Below are 22,151 nucleotides of genomic sequence, written 5' to 3' on the forward strand. Positions count from 1 at the left end.
TCATATGATTCAAATTGTTATTATAAAAAGTACAAAATATCCATTTAATGGCACACATTGAGTAGAATTCAGTCGATATGAAAACGCGTCAGAAAGCTATTGTATAGTGAAGCACGTGTTGCAGTTGTTCGAGGTTTTGTAAACTGTCTAGTGGAAATCTCACAATAGAGTGTTATTTCAAAAAACTAGGTAGAAAATAAATACAAAAATTTTCAATATAAACGACTAATAAAAACTGACACTAATGAAAAATACAAAAAAGTAGACAAATCTTTATCAAATATGTTTGATTAACCTGAAAAAATATTTTTGTGAAATGTGATTCCTTCGAAAAAACTTCTGCAGATTACCAATTGGTTGGGTATCATCGTCACATAAAAATCATATTCAATAAAGCCCTGACTTGAAATTATTCATATTCACTCTGAACATTCGTCACCAGTACTCATATTTTATTCAAGACATCCATGATTGTATGTCTGGTAAATTAGCTTTAAGCATTGTATTATATTATTATCAGTCTATTTTCTTGATAGATATGGTATTTTATAAGAAATGCTGAAGATCAAGGATTTCAAATCAAGACTAATTACCCATCTCATGACTATCCACCTATTGTCATCTTACTTCAACGCATCAAAAGGGCAAGTTTTACAAAATTCACAGACCAAATAACATTATTTACTACAATACCTTTTTTAAAAAAAACCCTTGACCAATATTTATTTGACTATAAGTTTAACCACCTGTGAACATTTTCAAAACACTAATATTTCTTTTAGAAAATATAGGTACCTGCAACACTAATGAATCGTGGTTAATATTCGGGTCACGTTAGTTTTTGAAAAATTTTAATTAGACTTACGTATTTTTATTCGCTGATCGCGAATCTAAAGCCAAAAATTTGAGCACTGATATAATTTTGAAGATACGACTACCCAAAAACCAAAAAATTTATTACAGCAGAAATCCACTTTCTATAATACACACTTGTAAGATAACACTTATCCATGGTGGCATGTTACGGACCTTCGTTCATTTAGCACGTCCATATTTTATACATAAATGTTTAATTTTCTCAAAATTGCATTTTTGATATAAAAAACATTTCTTTATGAAACTAGTGACTTATTCGTTAGTTAAAATATCAAACTTGAAGTGGGTGCGATGTTGTCGAATTTATCGAATAGATTAGGAATGCCTTCAACAATTGATACCATGTTATTTTCATTCAAAATATGACTGAATTAACAAGTTATATTCATTTCATGGAATGAACAAATAAGTACATTTTTCTAAGGTGAAGCTAAGTGAAATTTTCGAAATTTGTCTGTATAATTTTCAAACTGAAGAAGCAGATTCATTCTACGCGAGGTTCCAGTTCTACCTTCTATAATTTTCAAATAATAACAAAAATTCTAGTGGCACAATGCTATCATTTAGAATGTGAATCCAAAAAGCATTTTATTCTGTGGAAGTCAGTTTCTGACTTGTGGTATCAAAACTTTTGAGTGGCTCTATCTCTGAAAATGTTCCAAAGCTCCAAGTTTTGATGATAGATTCGTAATCAGCGAACTAAGATACATATGACTAATATTCACCTCTAAACTATTTTCACTGCAAACAAATAGACTGTCGATCTGGGAATATTTCATACAAGTCCGAGACTCTCATCAAAATCTTGCTCACCTTTATAACGCCTGAGAAGAGGACACAGTGCATTAGTGAATTTGAAAGTGCCCATGAGATTCACGTCGAGTTGTTGTTGAATGAGTTTTTCTGTTAACCATTCAAACTCTCCAAACACCATCACACCTGCATTATTTATCACTGCATGCAGAGCTGAAAGCACATATATCAAGGATTATGAAATTTATTAGAAGTAAAAAAATTTTGTTTCAAAGGAAGTTATAGTAAGTTTATTTTAAATGGGCAAGCCTTATATGCAATAGAATATAGGTAACTTTTAAATTGAAAGCAATATAGTTTCAAACTTTTCACATAAACAACAAAATATCAAATAAAATAAATTAATCTAGATTTGTTTCAACAAAAATTTTGAATATTTAAAAATTATAAAATGTAAAACTGAAAACTCTGACGTAGAAAAAATGATATGAATATTTAAAATTCATGAAATTACCCAACTATTCGATATTCTTTAGCAATTTATTGAATTCATCCAAGCCTTTGAAAAACAAGAAATTCATACACCATTTGAATTCATTCTCTCAATATGAAAATGACTTCCTGAAAATGTTTCATGATGATGTACCTCCTAATTAAAAATGATACATGTTTTGAAATGCGCCTATCTATTCAAAAAATAAGGTGAACCTTATTTTTCTAAAAAAATATTTATTTATTCATCAATTTCTATTTTGTTTCCTTCAATATAGTCCCCCTCAGATATAATACACTTGTGCCAGCATTTTTTCCAATCCTCGAAGCAGTTCTGATATGCACTTTTTGGTATGTCCGTGAGCTCTATCAGCGATTCGGTTTTCATCTCAATCGTCGCAAAATGTCGTCTTTTCATGGGTCTTCTCAACCTTAGGAACAAGAAAGAGTCGCAAGGGGCCAAATATGGTGAATATGGTGGCTGAGGCATGATTTCGGCGTTATTTTTCGGCCAACAAATTACGAAGAAGCGCAGGTGTCTTATCGTGACGCAATAGCCATGAATTATTTTTTCGCAATACCGGATGTTTTCTTCGTATTGATTCTCGCAAGCGGCACATAACTTCAAGGTAACACCCCACGGTAATTAGAAAAAAAGCATAACCACATAACCATGATTCGTCAGCAGTTATGACCCTTTCAAGCAAATCTGGATCACCGTTGACATCATTCAACAATTCCTGAGTGATGTTCATGCCACGGTTTTTTGGACACAATTCAATAATTCTGGCACGAATTTCGCTGCCCAAAATTTTCGAAAAAATTTCATAGCTTGAGCCAACCGATATGCCGACATGATCAGCAACTTCTCTTATAGTGATTCGACGATTCTCAATAACAATTATTACTTTCTAAACATTTTCATCGGTTGTTGATGTGCTGGGGTGTCCGGGGCGAGCGTCATCATTCATATCTCGACGTTCTGTGAAAAGCGTCTACCACTTGTAAAAATTTTTCTGACTCATACAATAACCGTATTTGAATTGAAGGGGTTATATTTTTAGGAGTGATTAATTTTTGGGAAAGAAAGTTTTTGGCTTTCTACTACTCCATCTTGATACAAAAAAAAGGGATGAGGGAATCTTCCAAAGAAAGGAAGAAAGTAATCAATTTGAAATTAAGCAATTCTATACATGGATGTGTAGATCATGCAAAGAAGTCACTTTCAGACACAAACTGAAAGAAAGTCCTCCTGAAACAGCTACTTTCATATAAACATTGAATTACACGAAAGAAAAAAAATCTTTCAAAACAAATACTTCTATATGAACACTGAATTATACAGAAGATACTTTTCTCTACTCAGTTTGTATTTCAAACATTCGTTGTGGAATGAAAATCAGATATCATTCGCATGAGTTCTACTTTGAATGAATGGTAATAAATTGCATTTACATGGAACACTGTCACCCTCACTGGTATACACCGATGTTTCGCCTTAAGACACTTGGCCCAAGGCTCTTCAGTACCAAATTGGATAACATAGAAAACACACGTGTAATTCAATATTTATATGAAAGTAGCTGTTTCAGGAGGACTTTCTTTCAGTTTGTGTCTGAAAGTTACTTCTTTGCATGATCTGCACATCCATGTATAGAGTTACTCATTTTCAAATTGATTACTTTCTTCCTTTCTTTGGAAGATTCCCTCATCCCTTTTTTTGTATCAAGATGGAGTAGTAGAAAGCCAAAAACTTTTTTTCCCAAAAAACAATAACCGTATGCCACTGTCCACGTATTTTCAAACACATTTTTTACACAAAATTTAATGCAAACTCTCCCATTAATTTTTTTTCGATAGCAGAAAATCGCCGAACAAGCAACACTTCTAACTTTTATGCCTCTCACCGACAAACTGTGAACATATGTTCAAGACAAGTGTACCAACATAAAAAAGCGAACCATTCTAATCGAATGTTCGTAGCGCGCGAAATTTTAACATTCACCTTATTTTTTGAATAGTCCACGCATACGAATTGCAAGCCAAAATATTTCCATATATGAAAACCTTAGCCAAATAATATAGGTAATAATAATAATAATAAATAATCTTTATTTTCAGACACGTTTTGTCAATGAATCATTGACAAAACGTGTGTGAATAAGATAAAAATGTATACAAGCATATACTAATACCAATTGGTTGGGTATACCAATAAAAATAGTTATACGTACATATACACACCAGTAGGGATGGCAGCTCTTCAGAACACCCACACTCCTCCACTTTTCGTCATTACCCACTAGACCAATTAGAAGCTATCGTGCGCACAGCAGGAAATTCAAACTGTTCCGACTTCAATGAGACAGACCACCTATTCAAGCGCACCAGTCACGTGGTCCCAGTGGTCACTGGCGGCTGAAAAGAACCCCGCACTATTCTTATGGAAAATGGGTCCCGGTTGAAATTCGATTAATTTTTGATATGATATGGTTCAAGTCAAGCTGATCAAAAGTATCTATTGGCCTAACTCAATCCTATGGCTAGTTTTCAAGATACAGGGTGTCAAAGTTGGTAAGTGACCATTTCCTTAAAGTTATCTTGCTTTCAGGAAATAAAAATGTTTTGGTCGACGAATATTGCTTGCACATAAAGCAATACTTTTGGACCGGTTTTTGATAAAAAAAATATTGTTTTATACAAGGTGAGTGCAGCATTATTCAAACTGAAATCCTCAATCATGCCTATGAAGCGAATATGTGTCCAAACCAAATAACACACTGATATGCTTATCATTTAAATATCTCAAAATTGATTAAATCAACGTTTTGACAAGGTGACTCAAGAAATAATAGTTTTTCTGGTGGCGTTTTGTATTTTTTTTAAACTTTGAGCTTTAGGGAAACTTGACCACGAACCATTCAACACACTTCTTGAACGAAATTGATTTACAGTATGAGACAAACACTAGGTGATGATCAAAAGTGTCCATGGGCCCAACCTTGAAAAATGTACAATTTTTTATCTACAGGTTGTTGAAGGTTTACAGATGAGACTAACTCGGGTATCCACATATTCCACCTAGCTTATAGTCATTTCTTTTTCAATTCTCACTTCAGTAGTTTGGTGAAGGATGTTCATTACATACAGGATGAATAATTTTCAATGACTAATGTTGAAATAACGACGAAGACACCATTATTGAACAAAACTGACCTTTCGATAATAACCAATTGAAAAAAGTTGTATCAGAAGGTTTTTTTAAAGGATATTGAAAAACGTGATATATTTTGTTTGAAGGTGATTGACAATATTTCATGATAAATTTCATTAGTTCTGACTTTCATTGTATACTATTATATAAAATGATTTAAAATCCTTGAAAGAACTAATAAAAAAAGAAATAAAGAAGAATACCTGAAAATTAAGCAAAAAAACCTGAAATGAAATAATAGTGAAATAAAATACAAGTAAAAATAGAACAATTGACCAAAAAATTAAAAGTTGAGAGATTCCAAGCCAAGTTACTTCACGACGTTCCGATTGTTGGTATCCACAATTGTCTTCGGGTGACGACTGGACTAATTCCTTCGAGAGATGACTGTTTATGGGTCATTCGAGTACTTTCACTTATATCCGCTTTGATTTTTCCGCTTCACCGGTTTAGTGGAAGAAGACCGTTTGGCGGGAGTTGGCCATTTTTCGCTTGATTATGAGTTTCCATGTGTTGCGTATCTCTACGCTAGCTTGGCTGAATACATTGTTGGTCAACATGTATGTGGCTTCTTTGAATTTCCGCCTAAACCAATGTTCCTCCCTGTGAATGATCTCAGCTTGGGACCTCTCGATGTTATGTTGATGGATCCAAACATGCTCTGCTATTCCTGATTAGCTAGTTTCCCCTTACTGTGTGTGTTTCTTGTGCTCGGCAATGCGAACATTCAATGGTAGACGTATTCACACGGGAAAGTATAAGAGAAATCATCAAGTCTCTATCAGACCGTGCTTTCGGACTCTGTAATGCGAAGGAAGGTCTCGAGAAAGAACTAGATATCATCAAAAATGATCTTTAACGCAATGGCTACCCCAAAGCGATGGTGGAACAGGCTTTGGATAAAATTCAGCAAGAGTCTCACAAGGAAGAGAAGCCGTCACAGCCATTGCTTGTACTACATCAGATGATTTTCGGAAAGGATAAGAAGAATTGGGTCCAAGTACAACATCAGAACCTGTTTAAGATCCGGAAACACTATCCGTAGCAGCCTCACGAAAACCTGGCCACCAAACGCGAACTGTGATTCCAAGAATTGCATAATCATATACAGGCGAAACTAAGAGGTCATTGAATGTTCGCATTACCAAGCACAAGAAACACACACAGCGAGGGAAAACCAGCAAATCAGGAATAGCAGAGCATGTTAGGGCCCATCAACATAACATCGAGTGGTCCCAAGCTGAGATCATACACAGAAAGGGACATTGGTTCAGGAGGAAATTTAAAGAAGCCGCATACATGTTGTCCAACAATGTATTCAGCCAAGCTAGCGTAGAGATACGCAACATATGGAAACCCATAATCAAGCGTAAAATCGCCAACTCCCGCCAAACGGTCATCTCCCACTTGACCAGTGAAGCGGAGAAACGAAAGCGGAGATAAGTGAAAGTACTCGAATAACCCATAAATAGTCATCTATTGGAGAAATTAGTCCAGTCATCACTCGAAGACGATTGTGGATACTAACAATCAAAACGTTGTGAAGTAACTTGGCTTGGCTTTTTATTTTTATTTTTTCAAGAAAAGAGAATTGAAACTTTCTATGTTTTTACCACTTTCATTTGCAACTAACGTTACTGCAGTTTCGTCCTATAAGGAATTATTCTTGTTTTATTAGTTTTTTCAGGGATTTCAAATCATTTTATATAATATCAGACAATGGAAATCCGAACTAGTGAAATTCGTGATATATTCCTATCATTTATACAGATATTTCAATTGAAAAAAATTTTCGAGGAATATTTAAAAAAAAAATACGAACATACATTTATAATGGCATTTCAATTCAAAAAAAATATCACCACGAATATTCGTGGTGAAAAATAGAATGGGAAACACTGAAAATACAAAAAGAATGAAAATGGCAATATGCAAAGTATGTCTGAAGCAGGGATCCAAACTGTTCCAATATGACAAAAGAACTACATACCAATGAGCTCCGGTAGGGTGTATTGATTAACTTGCTGACGTGTATTAGCGGCATCAAATATAACATCTGTGAGTCTTGTAGAGGGGTAGCAAATATTTTGCTTATGTCGAGCATATTCCATGAACCACAAAAAGCTGATTAAATGTGAGCATGCACCTAAGAGTACGAGCTACAGACTTGGAAGTACAATAATATCCTTGAATTTTTTCATTATCATCAAAATCAATAGAAAATGTTTCTTTAGGTTTGAAGTGGAATTTCTCTAACTTGCAAGAGTTAATGGCGTTCAAGATGTCATTCGCATGCAATTGATACTGTTCAATAAAACACTTTCATCATATCTGAAATAGTAATGAAGGGCGTGGTGACATTCAACAACTAGCAGAAAAAACATATATAACATGGAGTTGATACACATGTTGAGAATCATATAAATAATTGAGAGATTATTACTGAAATCCATATCAAATGGATAGATTCAATATCTGTATTTTTTCTTAGTATTTCTTAGTATTTTTTCGTAGTATTCATAGCTTTAAATGCATCACTTGGAATTTCAACAATGAAAAAAGATTGTCAGAAGTTATTCTCGTATTATTTTTTTTTCTCTATTATTACTATTCTATGGGTATTTCCACGGACGTTGCTAGTTTTAACATCAATAGTAATAATTCTCCCTCATAGACACTCATATAGCCTGATAAGACCTAGACGACTTACGACTTACTGATTTTTGGTAGCTTATTCGCTTTTCAGATGTAGGAAAACCCGAAAAACCTAAAGCTCCACCTCCGGTGGTCGGTGTGCACTACAAGCTAGCACTAGACGGGATTGCCATCTAGACAACTCACAATACACTTGCTTTTCAAAGATGCATGTGGTCGCCTTTCGATTCCGATATTGAGTACTTAAGAAAAAACTTCTTGATCACCGGGTTTGAACCGGCTGTCGCAATGCCCAAGTTTCAAACAGCCTGCGCTTCAGGCCGCTAAAATACCGGCCAACCACTCTTCTGAAATATCAGCAATTATTTCACATTTCGATAGTTTCGTAGCGATAACACGAAAAATACATTTTTCCCATCACATTATTGAAAGTATTTTCCTCATCCTATAGCTCTCTCTCATATTTCATTTGTTTTGAAATGAACAACCAAGCATAAGAATTATTTACCGAGATATTTGTTTCCTGACTATTGGAATCTTCAACCATTAGACAAATTTTTTTGCTTCACACGATATTCCCTGGACATAAAGCAATTTTCCTTTCGTGTGGAGCTGGAAATGGAAAATGTAAAAATAATTTAATATAGGTCAAAGTGTTCAAAACAGTAACCTTTAACACCTTGTAGAGAAAAAAGTGTTCATTTTTCAAGGTTGGGCCCATGAACACTATTGATCAGCTTGACTTGAACTTCATTGATTCAAAAACTCAGGAAATCAATTATAGGATGAGTTATAAAAAATCTCCTTTTCGCAATTATTGTCATCACCTAGTGCTCGTCTCATACTGTAAATCAATTTCGTTCAAGAAGTGTGTTGAATGGTTCGTGGTCAAGTTTCCCTAAAGCTCAAAGTATACAAAATGTCACCAGAAAAACTGTTACTTCTTGACTCACCTTGTACAAAATGTTGAGTTATTCAATTTTGAGATATTTAAATAATGAGCATATCAGTGTGTTAATTGGTTTGGTCACACCTTCACTTCATGTGGTTGATTGAAAATGTCATTATGAATAATGCTGCACTCACCCTGTATAAAACATTTTTTTTCACATATAGTCAGTGGGCATACTTTAAGACTGGCTATAAATCAAATCATCTAAAGGATGAGTTGTAAAAAATCTCCTTTTCGCAATTATTGTCATCACCTAGTGCTTGTCTCATACTGTAAATCAATTTCGTTCAAGAAGTGTGTTGAATGGTTCGTGGTCAAGTTTCCCTAAAGCTCAAAGTATATAAAATGTCACCAGAAAAACTGTTACTTCTTGACTCACCTTGTACAAAATGTTGAGTTATTCAATTTTGAGATATTTAAATAATGAGCATATCAGTGTGTTAATTGGTTTGGTCACACCTTCACTTCATGTGGTTGATTGAAAATTTCATTATGAATAATGCTACACTCACCATGTATAAAACATTTTGTTTCACATATAGTCAGTGGGCATACTTTAAGACTGGCTATAAATCCCTGGCTACTCCCCTGGCTGATATCATGAAGGGCGTTGGATTATATCCGACAGGTATCAGTGCAGGATTCTTCACTGAAATTATTCCGGCATATGCTGTTGGCGATACAACTTCCGCAATAGATTTTCAATTACTGCAGACCGGTTTCGGGCTGTTTGTCCACTCGTCAGTGCAAGGTAGTGTCTATCATCATCCTAAAGTCGATGATTTCCGATGATTGAAAATCGAATTCCTTCATAGTATCACTCCTCGAACTAGGCTGAAGCAGACAACAGAAAACCAGTTTGTCATCCCCCATCTGCCTGTGAACGAGGTAACCAACCGCAAATTCAGTTGATATAATCAATGCAGAGAAGGATAGAATGAGTATCGGAGACATTCAGGTGAAAGATAACAGCGTGATTGAATTATAAAAATAATGTTATAATAATAATGATGAATGAAAAATTGGATTGAAGAGAAAACAGGGCAGCGGGCATTTAGTGTAGTATACAGGGTGTGGCAAAATACATCATTAAAAAAACAACAGTTTAACGAGGCTGTAACGTTTCAACGTGCGATCCCTGAATGCGTTGAGGGTGTCTCAAAATACGTCATTTAAGAAAAAAACATGACGTCAATGTTTACAAGGTGTGGTAAAATACATCATTTGAGTGAAAAACAACAGTTTAACGAGGCTGTAACGTTTCAACGTACGATCCCTCAGTGCGTGTCAAAACACGTTATTTAGGGAAGAAACATGACGGTTTAACGGGACTTTAACGTTTAAACGTGCGATCCGCTCTCCAATTTTCTAATGAGGAACGTATACAGTATGTGACTCATTTGAAGTGTGTACTGTCATTTGTCATTTGTGAGTGTTTTTGCTAGCCAAGTTGACATCATCAGGAGATGACGAAGGAAAAAACATAGATGGCGCGAGCGATATGAAGGGTTAGGAATATGGTACGACTAAAAAAAATGAGACGACGACGACGATGACTGAGAGGGCCTAACGTATTAACGTTCGATCCAACATGCCAGAAGGATACTGAGCCGCATCTTCGTTAACCAATTTAGCGTCTTGTTTACTCTAATGAGGAACGTAAACAGTGCTGCTTATTTGAAGCGTACTATCATTTGTCATTTATGGAGTTTTTCAAATCAAGTTGGCGTCATCAGGAGATGACGAACTGACCGCCTGTCATTTGTCATTTATGATCTCTCGATGAGCATTATATTTTTACAAAAATATAATGCGATAAATTGTTCATTTCTGTTGCGAAAACTTGCATGAAAACTTCACAAAAATATAATGCATTGAAATGGTCATTTTGGTCACTTCAACCGCATCGAAAAAAATGCATTTGTCAACCCGCATTTTTTTAAGCCCATATGACGAGTCACGAAAAATGGTGTAGAACTATCATAAAAACACTCTGAAATACATCAAAAACATAACACGTTGAAGCGTTCATTTCTGTCGCGAAAACTTGGATAAAGAAATCACAAAAATATAATGCGTTCAAACGGTCATTTCGGATACTTCAACCGCTACGAAAAAACGTTTTTTATCGATGTATATTATACAAAAATATATATATATATATATATATATATATATATATATATATATATATATATATATATATATATATATATATAAGCGCATACGCAGAGTGACTTAGTGTTTCAAAATACGTTTTGAAATAGTAATAACGTCTAAAGAAAGGCAGTAAACCATTTATAATAGAAACCAGAATCGAAATTTCCTTAGATCTGGAGAAAAATGAAATTACATGAGACATTCAAAGTGTAATTGAGAGAAAAAGTCTTCATGAATATAGAGTGAGGAAATTATGCCAAATTCATTTGCATCGATATTTCTGGTAGGTTAAAATATAATCCATTATTTTGATAGAAGATAAAATCAATGATGCTTTTCCGTCAACACTATAGTATGATTTTCCTTTTTTAAGTTCAAACCATTGATTAATACACAAATTATTTGTGGTGAAATCGTATTTCATTATTCGACGACTTGGAACGAGGAAATATCGAGTTTTACGTCTTTTTATAGTTTGTCAAAAGGTTACTGTTCAATTTTCGTCTGAAAATACAATCAGCCGATAAAATTCATTTCAAAATTACTATATGAATTCATTATTCAAAATTTCGAAATGATTTCCTTCAAATCGTTTACAGTGTGGCTTATTTGTAGCCTACTATAATTTTGTTATTTATGATGTTTGGCTAGCCAAAGTTGGCTCTGATCATCGATTTAACTTGAGAAAGAACAATGACCACCTGTCATTTGTCATGTATGATCGCTCTACCCGTGTTTGAAACTCGCATCAAAAATTCCGCAGAAATATAGCACGTTGAAACAGTCATTTTGGACACTTCAACCGCTCGAAAAAACGAATTTACGAAGGAATGCATAAACATCGTGTTGAAAGATACATGGTTGGTGAAAAACAATTCTCATACATACAATATTTTAGAAATAAAGGAAATGTGTTTGTTTACCAGCGTGTTACCAGCGTACGCCAACGTGGAGGTCAAAACAACTGTACGCCACAAGGAAAATTAACGAAATTCAAACAAACAACTCATCATAGAATGATGGTAATTATTTTTTTCAATGAATATGGCTCTTTTTTAATAGACTGAACGAACACTAACCTCTAAATTAACAGAGATTATTCAATAATTCATCTAGTGGCATGTTTTTTTACTCAAAGAGTATGGCTTTTTTATTGAATAGACTACACGAACACTAACCTCTGAATTAATAAAGAGGTTTCATCAGTTCGTCTGATGCCATCTTTTTTTTCTCAATTAGTATGGCCCTTTTCATTGAATAGACAGCACAAACGGAAATCTCTAAATCAATAAAGATGAATCGTGGATTGGTATAATGACAAGATGAGTTTGTCAATTTGAATTTTGTTAATTATAGGAATGGGTAAGGTGGCATAGGAAGGATAGAAGGCTTGTAAAATCTACGGTTATGACGGGTTGGTTTTTCAGAGTGAAAAGTTCACCATTTCAGGGGTTGACCATAACTATATAAAAATTTTTGGAGTGAATAATTTTCAATAGACCATATAAGAAACCACAACAATTTTTTGTTTGTTTCAATGTTGTATCAGCAGAAAGATCGCTTTTCAAACTATTGGAAGCACTTCATTACTTTGTCAAATGACCTTTTTTTTTAATTTAATAGGTGATTGTTAATTTATTCAAAATATGCAACCAGATTAATACAAAGCTGTGTGAAAATGGCTGATTTTTCATTTTAACCATGAAAACGGCTGACTTTATGATCATTTGTATTTCAATATTTGATTTTTTGAAACCGTATGGGATGGAGGTGTTGTGAGACTGAAATTGACGTTTAAGGCATACAGGTTTGAACTTTTTGGTGAAATCAACGGTAATGACCTTGTGTTCTTTGGAACGTCTTATTAGTTTGCTTGAAATTTCGATGGGGGTCCAGGGTTTGGAATAATTTCTTTTACTGAGTTGAAATTTATTAACTATGAGACAAAGTAGTTTAGGCAGACACCCTTCACCTGGCAAACAACTTTAAAGTCTTGTTCTCTAGTGACCCAGAGCTTGAAACTGTAATTTTTCGGGCCTGCGGATATAAATTCGGTTTTATGTGAGACATGGCCGCAACCTGCTATCACCAATAAATTGTCTTGTGGGTATGTCATATTCCTTCGACCTAGATACGTATATCACATAATCTATATCGTAATACAGGACTGTCATCGAGTCTCTCTAAAGAGCTGTATAATATAGAGTCTAAGCCATTGCTGTGACATATACAGCAATAACCACATTGACAGTTGGAAGACACTCAAAACTATCACTTCTGAATTGTCAGTTGACAATCTGGGTATTGTCATTGATTGGTAACACGGAATTGTGAGCGATCTAGGGATATCAGTAATTTTGGAAAATTCCAAAAGAACATCATCTTGTTGCAAAAACTCTTCAATGTACTGTTTTTTCTCCTTATCGCCCTTGCAATTTTATGACAAATTCTTTCTTGTTTGACCTTGATGAATTTGTTCATCATATCGGTGAAAAAACCCGCTGTGTTTTAGTTTCGAGAATAAGATATCCTAATTCGACGGCTATTACAACCTCATCAATCACCCAGGTTTCAGTTAATGCCCGTTCCTCATCAGAATGTTGGCTTCTATGAGAGCTGAAGTTTTCACCACATGTCCGACAAAGAACAAACATTAGTTTGTTTTTCATTTTTTGTGACTGAACAGGGTGAAAGAGACTCTAAGGTTTCAGAACACCAACCATACTTTAAAATTGGCAACGAGCGCCTTAAAAGAACGACATGCTTGTTGAATTTTTATATTTCATTATGTTTCCTCCCAAAGCAACTATTGGGTGGCTACCACAGACTGATTATTACAATGTATATAACCACCCCTAGAAACAATGCCAATGGTATTTGGTTTGAGAAAATTCCTGTGAAGTAGTTTATTGCATGTTGAGGCAATCGTTACGGCTTCCGTGAATAGACATGCATTCGTTTCAGTCAACATGAGGTGGTGAAGTTTCAAACAGGTTTTCGTTAGGATATTAGCATCCGACACACAATAATCTATGATTTCTCGAGAAAAGTCGAGAACATAATTTTCAGCAGCTCTTTCCGATTGCCGTTTGTTGAGGGAAAAACAGGCCTCTGAAAGAAGATTATCAGGAGAATAAAATTTAAGAGAGGGAATTAGGCCCTTGTAATTTTGATTTTCCACACGGTTGAATTTATGCGGGAAGTAGCTCTTTTCCAACTCTGAAAATCCAAAAGATTTGGGAAGTTTTGCCAAAGCCATTGGGAAATACAGGAATGGAGGCTTTCAGGGCTGGCGTGAAAACATCAAAAACGTCTACAAAGCTTCAAAACGTCGTATTTTCTTTTCATCAGTTCGAACTTCCATTATCTAATATGAAATGTTAAAATGTCATCTTTTAAATTTTATTGATTCTTTCAGGAGTTTCAAATCATTTTATATTAATTAGACAATGGAAGTCCGAACTAATGAAATGTACCATAAAACATTGTCAACCACCTTCGAACAGTGTTTTTTCTATTTCAAAACCCCTCGTATACTCCAATTTTATGAAAACGGAAAATCATTTCAGGTGGAATGATAACAGAACTGACAAATTATAATTAAAGTGACAACACGCGTGACTTTTAATGCAAAACAATACTTGTAGTTTGCGATTAAATATAGATATCGGTACGCTTGCTGCTTTAGTCATCAACTCTCAGTGCTCTTGAGTATTGTTGATTTGAAATTATTTTAATTTTGCTTACATTTCGCCTACACTTACTTTATATACAAGTATTTTAATTTATTCAACTCATACTTCATTCAAACAATCGTTATTATTATTGTGCGCCCAGTGTGAATTTTGAAAATTTTCGAAAGTTCATATGTTTCTAATTCATTTTCTTTTCATCGATATGGAGAAGTTTCTGATTGTGAAGGACATCGTCAGGAAAATTCATTGTTTTGGTCTACAGTCTCATATTTTGGAGTTCAATACGAGTCCGATACCTCAAGGTAAAGAGTCAATGGGGTGGGTGAGAGAAGCTATCACTAAAATTGTATTAAAAGGTACAGTGGGTGTGGAGCCAACCGATAAAGTAGGCTTCACCCTTTGTTCCAAAGATTTCACGAGAGGTCCAGGGTCGATTACTTTCAAAAATGCTTCTGAAGTTGGTGTTACCGTTAGGATGCCTAAGGGTAAAGGCCGAAGGCTCTTGCTTAATACCTTCGAGAGAGAGCGTATAATAACTATTAAAAATAATAATTTGTGCCGCCCTTGAGCGTGTTGACAAAACATCAGGAAATTGCAGACCCAAAAAGCTCTGCAAATTGATGACAGATGCCGCAATTGCAGCAATTTCAGCGCCATCTCTCTGCATATAAAATAACTGTTTATCAATACAGGACCAAGGGTCATGATTTGTTTTTCAAATGTGACGGTATTGGACCCCCCGTTGAACTTGTAGGTTCATGAGGATCATTATAATGTCATCTTTCTCTAACTGCAGCCTTTTGCTGTTGTTATTACTGTGAAGAATGTCATGTTTCCTTCGATCACAAGGAAAAACATCGGTGTGGTGGTACATAAAGAAGCCTCAGACTCTTGTTCATCTTTTATGACGCGTCAGGAGAGCATGCAGGCTGATGGCTCGATACGTCACGAACCAAATTTGTGTTTTTCGCCAATGATGTGACGCTTGCATCAAAACCAACCAACAAATTTGCAAAAACTGTGGTATACGTCTTCAAATTCTCATGTGCAACGATCCCATCTCTCCATTTGTTCACCATGTGCTGACCATGAGGAAAAGTTCAAAACAATCATAGTCATCGCCAACAATGAAGGAGGCGTTGACCATCAACTTATTCTGAATTATATTTTAACACAAAATTGACTCGACCCCTGATCTGATCATGCGCGGAAGTAAGCTCATATCAATGACCATCGGAATGGTAAAATTTTTAGATTCTCCTAATTATTTCCCAATAGCTTTGGCAAATCTTTCCAAATATTTTTGATTTGCAGAGTTAAAAAAGGGCTACTTCCCGCATCTTTTCAACCGTGTGGAAAATCAAAATTACAAGGGCGCCCCGTTCTCTCTCTTGACTTTTATTTTCCGGATAATCTTTTTTTCAGAGGCCATTTCTTACCTCATGAAATGGAATTCGAAAAAAGTTGCTGAAAATTATGTCTTCGGTTTTTCTCAAGAAATTATAGTATTGTATTTCGGATGTTGATATCCAAAGCCTGTTTGAAATTTTGCCAACTCGTGTTGACTGAAACGAATATATGTCTATTCAAGGAAGCCGTAACGATTGCCTCAACATACAGTAAAATATTTCACAGGAATTTTCTCAAACTAGTATTATTTCTAAGGGTAGCCACCCAATGGTTGCTTTGGGAAGAAAAACAAGAAAATATAAAAATTCAACAAGCATGTTGAGGCGCTCGTTGGCAATTCCAATGGGTTGGTGTTCTGAAACCAATCGGGTTTTTCTTTAATACGATTTTTCATTCTATCCTTCTCTGCATCGATGCATTAACGTATCTCTGAAACACTTTCAACACAGATAACTACAGGAAATATGTTTCATTATTCATATACATAACTGAACATTGTATTTTACGATTACATTTTTTAAATCATAATTGCAGCTTTTTCAAATATATTAAAAAACAGATTTTAAACAGATTGATGTACCTTCGAGTCAGGCCAAGAATCAATTCGAAAAGCGATTCAATGACCAAATCGAGACTGGCCCTATCATTATCAACATTTTGCAATTACTTTCAATATCACACGTTGGTGTTGAGGCTGAGAACCAAGCCTGCCATGCCGACGACCTGGGTTCAATTCTCTAACCGATAATTTTTTATTTCATTGTCCCATGCCACCAGTGGCCACTGGAACCACGTGACTGGTGCGCTGTCTCGTTGAAGTGAGAATAATTTGAATTTCCCGCTGTGCGCACGGTATCTTCTGATTGGTCGACCGGGTAATGGCGAAAAGTGGAGGAGTGGTGTTTTGAAGAGCCGCCATCCCAACTCACACACATATACATATGAAAATATGCTAAACACAGATGTTCACCGCAATAACGAAAATGTCCACATGTGTAAAGTGTGATGATAAGAAATAGAAATATAAAAATCACAAGTAAAATTACACCGAACATAAAGTAGTGTGAGTTATTGCAGATGCCAAATGGATCTTATAATTAAGTTTGACACTAACATTACTCAGGGTACGATCAAGGCCGTAGCCAGAAAACAATTTCGGGGGGGGGGTTTGGTGGAGCAGTAGAAAAACATCAAATGTAAAAGTAACGAAAGTAAGAAATTTTTTTTTCATGATCATATATATTTATTAGAAAACTATTACCGAAATATTAACATCTTTTTACAAAATCAAATGCTTTCTTTGCAGCAAACAAATCAATTACCTCCTCGGTGTCGATGTCAATTCTACGGTGGATTGACATTAACGCCAAACCGTTTAGTCGTTCCTGGCGTGTGGAGTTTTGAGGCGTTTCAGAGAAGAGAAAGTCCTCTCAGGGGTACATGTGGAAATATGTTGTGTCACCAAGATCTTTGAAAGTTTGTACGCACATTGCCGTAAGGTTTTTCCATTGTGTTTCGGGAAAGTTTTTCTCAATATTTTTTTCAAACACTTGGTTCGTTTTGCTAAGGACTTGATAGAATTTCTAACGGCTTTTATATTTCTAATAGTATCTGTATCTGTAGAGTGGGGAGGGTGAGTGTGGACCCACATCACTCAGGCCACAAGCGACCCATTGTACATCCTCCTGAGAAGTTGTCCTCCTAGGTCATCGTAGATCCTGTCCTTTCCAGGAAGGTGGGCAGATCCCTTGTTCGTGTCATCATGGCTCAAAACAGGTTGAAGCCTGGCTCCCTTACCCTTTCGACTTATATTCGTCAGAGAGACAAACGAGTCAAGACTGATGTATGGGATACAGTGTTTGTATGAAGATATTGTTCATCTTTTAACGGAGGACATAAAGGCCTCAGTCGACAGAGTGTCTGGGCCTTCTATATCGAGACGGGTCGTCTACAGCATAATCCATAGCTTCCCTAACTAACGGATTATCTTAGGTTTCTGCGCAGTCAAAGACTTGCCGATTCCTCGACTGAATGGACTGCTCAATGAAAGGCAGCTGCAAATCTCTGCGGATGGCTTCATTCCGTACGAACCACGGAGCATTCACTATCATCCGTATTAACTTATTTTGCAATCTCTCCAGAACGGAGATATTAGACGGAGCCACTTGTCCCCAGACGCCTACATGATGACATGCTTGAACATCGTTTTAGGTTTAATTTAGAACGTCTGTTGATCAGAGGGTACAGACTTTTGATCCGATCTTTGCCTTCATGGTTGAGATGTGCGGGTTCCAGGTGAGCCTACGGTTCTATTAGAAGGCCGAGTAACTTTACCCGCGCTTGCCAGTCGATCTCCCTTCCAGAGATCCTCACTTTTCTGACCGAAGATTTCAATATTCCCATGGTTATCCCCTGAGTCTTGTCCGGGTTCACTCGGATCGTCCATTCGAGGTACCAGCGCTCGAGGTCGTCCAATGCACGTTGCATGTAGACGACACCGAGCTCTCCACCCATGGAAGATGAGAGGAGAACCGTGTCATCGGCGTACAGAGATATCTTCACACGCTCAGACCTCGGGAGGACACTGGTGTAAAGTGAGTACAGCGTAGGAGAGAGCACGCCCCCCTGCGGCACTCCAGCGAGGATCTCTCTGTTGTTCTCTACTCTAACCTGAAATGTTATGTCATTCAGGAGAAACCCAATCCACCGGATCAGGCCCCGAAGCAGGTCGAACACGATTAGTTTATGCAGGAGGCCTTCGTGCCATATACTGGACAGGTCACTAGGAGACATCTCCTTTATATCAGCAGGTGTAGGCCGAGACTCGCCGAACACACACTCTCTCATTGACGATAACTCCCGACACTCGCATAGGACATGCCTGACAGTTTCATCTTCCTGTTCACACATCCTGCATAGAAGTGTGTCCACTAGCCCCATATTATGGAGGTGTTTTCTTAGTTGACAGTGGCCAGTCAGAAATCCTACTGTTGAGCGTAGATTTTTCCTGGTCATCGCTAGATATTTCTTTGGCGTCAGCTTCCCAGGGTCGCCCAGGGTGATCCTGGCAAGATTGCATCCTTTGATTGCATCCCATCTCTTCAGGGATTGAGCGTGGGTATAACATTTGGCTAGTTCTGCAATAATTGTCGAAGTCATCAGGCCGTAGGTGCCACTGGGTCCTAAAATTTTTAATCCGGCCGCTTCCTTGGCTAAAAAATCGGCGATTACCTTTACTCCTGTCGTGCCCTTTAATCCACCCCAGGATAATGTTATTATCTACCGAAGCTTTGGCTAAATCTTGGTGGCACTCTAGTACTAGGCCTGAGGTAAAACGTCTGTTCTAGGCTAATAGGGCTTATTTGCTATCGGTGCAGATTGTTAGTTTTTTGCCAGAAATTATTTTTCTGGTTATTTTTTTTTGTTGCAATTGAGATACCAGCCAGTTCTGTTTGAACCACGCTGGTATTTTTCCCATTCCTCACTTAATCTTTAGGCTTAGTGATCTGCAGTACACTCCATATCCTGAGCCTTCTTTGGTTTTTGAGCCATCTGTATATATGCGTATTGCATTTGTAGCATCTGACTGTGTTCTGTTTTATTTGTATTTTGTAGGGTTTATTAAATACAAATTTGAGTACAATTGCATTACTGGTTGCCTGCATAGGCTCAGCCTCAATTGACCCATTCCTACTTCAAGGTTTACACCAGCCGTATGCAATATTAACATGGCCATCAACGCAACCTCCTTAACATACAGGTCCAGAGGAGACAGACCAGTAATTAATTCCATTGCCGCGTTGTATTTGATATAATTTTTGAATGGCCGTTGCTTGTAGAACTTTCGGGGGGGATCAATTCCCCCCATGGCTACGGCCTTCGGTACGATGTATTTCAGAATGAGTGTTACTGGAAGTTATCACCATAAAATTCGTCGAAACTACAATAAAAAGTAAAATTTTGATTGATTCTGTAAATTCTAAGGGACTTTCTATATATTCAAGTCGTTTGGCAGGTGGTTGAATATTTTTAGGCCATTGTAAATTACTGAGCTTTTAGTAATTGTCAAGGTGAGTATAGGCAGTCTTAAATTGTCAGTGACGAGTGGAATAGTTAAAGGAGACCAAAGAACCAAACTACGAGCCAATTCAACATCCTCTGCGAATAACGACTACACTTGATAACTATTCATATTTTACGGTTCTGCAATTTTTGCCACTGTGACAATTTGTTTTGGTTGAACAGAAACATTATTCATTTATTTATTTATTTATTTATTTACTTATAAACACATAACTGACCAGTAATCAGAATAGATCTTTGATTAATATAATCTTGTAGTTATTTATGACAATACCTTAATAACTAAATAATTAAAACAAAAAGTATGTATATAAAAAAATTAAAATATAAAGATAGACTTCAAAGGTAAAAAAATAAAGAAGTTCCACGAAACATGTTGGTGTAACTCTTATTTGACAACTTCAACATGGTAAAATTATACTTAATCAGCCTACTTTCTAAACCTGCATGTTCGAATACAACTTTTTAGACGTTTTTTGAATTCAGTCATAGAAGCAATGTTTGTAAAGTCTACAGGAAGTTTATTTTATTGCTGGATTAATCTATAGATGGGTGTATCCTGATTTTTCTTTGTTTGTCTTACAGCATTTCTTGTATTGTGATTATTATGTCACTTACTGTTTCCATGGTGGTATTGCATAAGATGTATTTATTCAAGATTCCATGTATAAGTTTAACTTGTTCAAGAGTAATGATTTTTTCTATTTTCAGGAATCCCGTTATTTCATAGACAATGTTTGTGGAAGTTGGTCGATACAAGTTATACAAAGTTTTTATTGATTTGTTTTGCGCTCTTCCTAGCTTGTTAATTGGTTATTTTGATGCATGCCCCAACATAGTACGAGATACCCTATATGTGATTCAATATATCTGTAATATATCGTTGATATTATCACACACAGTTATCACTTTGTTTATATGCTCTGTCCACTAGAGTTTATTATCGATCAACAGTCCTAATTTTTTGTAAACTTTGACTCCTTTTAGTAAGTTATTGTTTATATACAACTGTATTTTCCCATTTCGTTTGTTTTTGTGCTTTAGCACCATATGCTAGCTCATTTATCAGTAGCCATTAATAGTATTTGTTAAGTTCATTATTCAACAAGATGTCCCAGAAGACAAATCTTACGAAATCCTTAGTAAAATTGTGAAAAATCATCTGGATCCGGATCCTTCCGGGGGGAAACAGTGACAGAGTATATGGCGGCTTTCAAAAATATGGCTAAAACGTATGATTTTAAAGTCTCCTTAGAAGAAAATTTACGAGATCAGTTCATTTTCGGGTTATACAATGACACTATGGTCTCGTATCTAAGTATATTTTTGGGTCCTGTGTATAATAAGAAATATTTTCTTGTTACTGATTCACATACAAAATGGCTTGGAGTATACCAAATGAAAAGTACTAACGCAAAATCAGTCATAAAAAATTAAGGTTTTTATTTTCTCATTTTGGACCAGATGTTTTGGTTTCCGATAATGTCCTCCATTTTTTTTTCGCGGAATTTGAAACGTTTCTACAAATGAACGGTATCAAACATTCATTGTCTCCGCCTCATCTTGCTCAAAGCAACGGATGTGCCGAAATTTGCATGAAAACGGTAAAAACGCCATTAAAAAAAACTTAAACGGAAGAAAAAGATGTCGAGGAATCTTTAGAAAAATTTATTATCGACTATCGAGTTGGTAAACAAAGAAATTTTAAATTAGGTGAAAAAGTTGTAGTGAGACTTTTCAAACAAGGAACCTACTTGGATTCCAGGAGAGATTTCCAGAAAATCAGGAAATGTTACTTTTGAAATCGATTTAGGGAAAGGGAAAATTGTAAGAAAGCATTCCAATCAAATTAGATCACGAA

At 35.9% G+C, this 22,151-nt stretch overlaps 1 protein-coding gene across 2 annotated transcripts in view; it reads right to left on the minus strand.

The window, feature by feature from the left end:
• The window catches only part of sro (SDR family oxidoreductase shroud), a 39,641-nt gene that overhangs the window by 9,977 nt on the left and 7,513 nt on the right, over positions 1–22,151 (minus strand). Inside the window, exon 2 of one of the 2 annotated variants that reach the window (XM_023165670.2) lies at positions 1,690–1,842. The exons of the other annotated variant lie outside the window; for it this stretch is intronic. Coding sequence (XP_023021438.1) covers positions 1,690–1,842 — 153 coding nt within the window. The remainder of the gene's footprint in view (positions 1–1,689; positions 1,843–22,151) is intronic. 2 annotated transcript variants of the gene reach the window in all.

This window comes from Leptinotarsa decemlineata, unplaced genomic scaffold, assembly GCF_025532065.1.
Source record: "Leptinotarsa decemlineata unplaced genomic scaffold, Ldec_3_MD MMD2_tig00078422_RagTag_RagTag, whole genome shotgun sequence".
Taxonomy (NCBI): domain Eukaryota; kingdom Metazoa; phylum Arthropoda; class Insecta; order Coleoptera; family Chrysomelidae; genus Leptinotarsa; species Leptinotarsa decemlineata.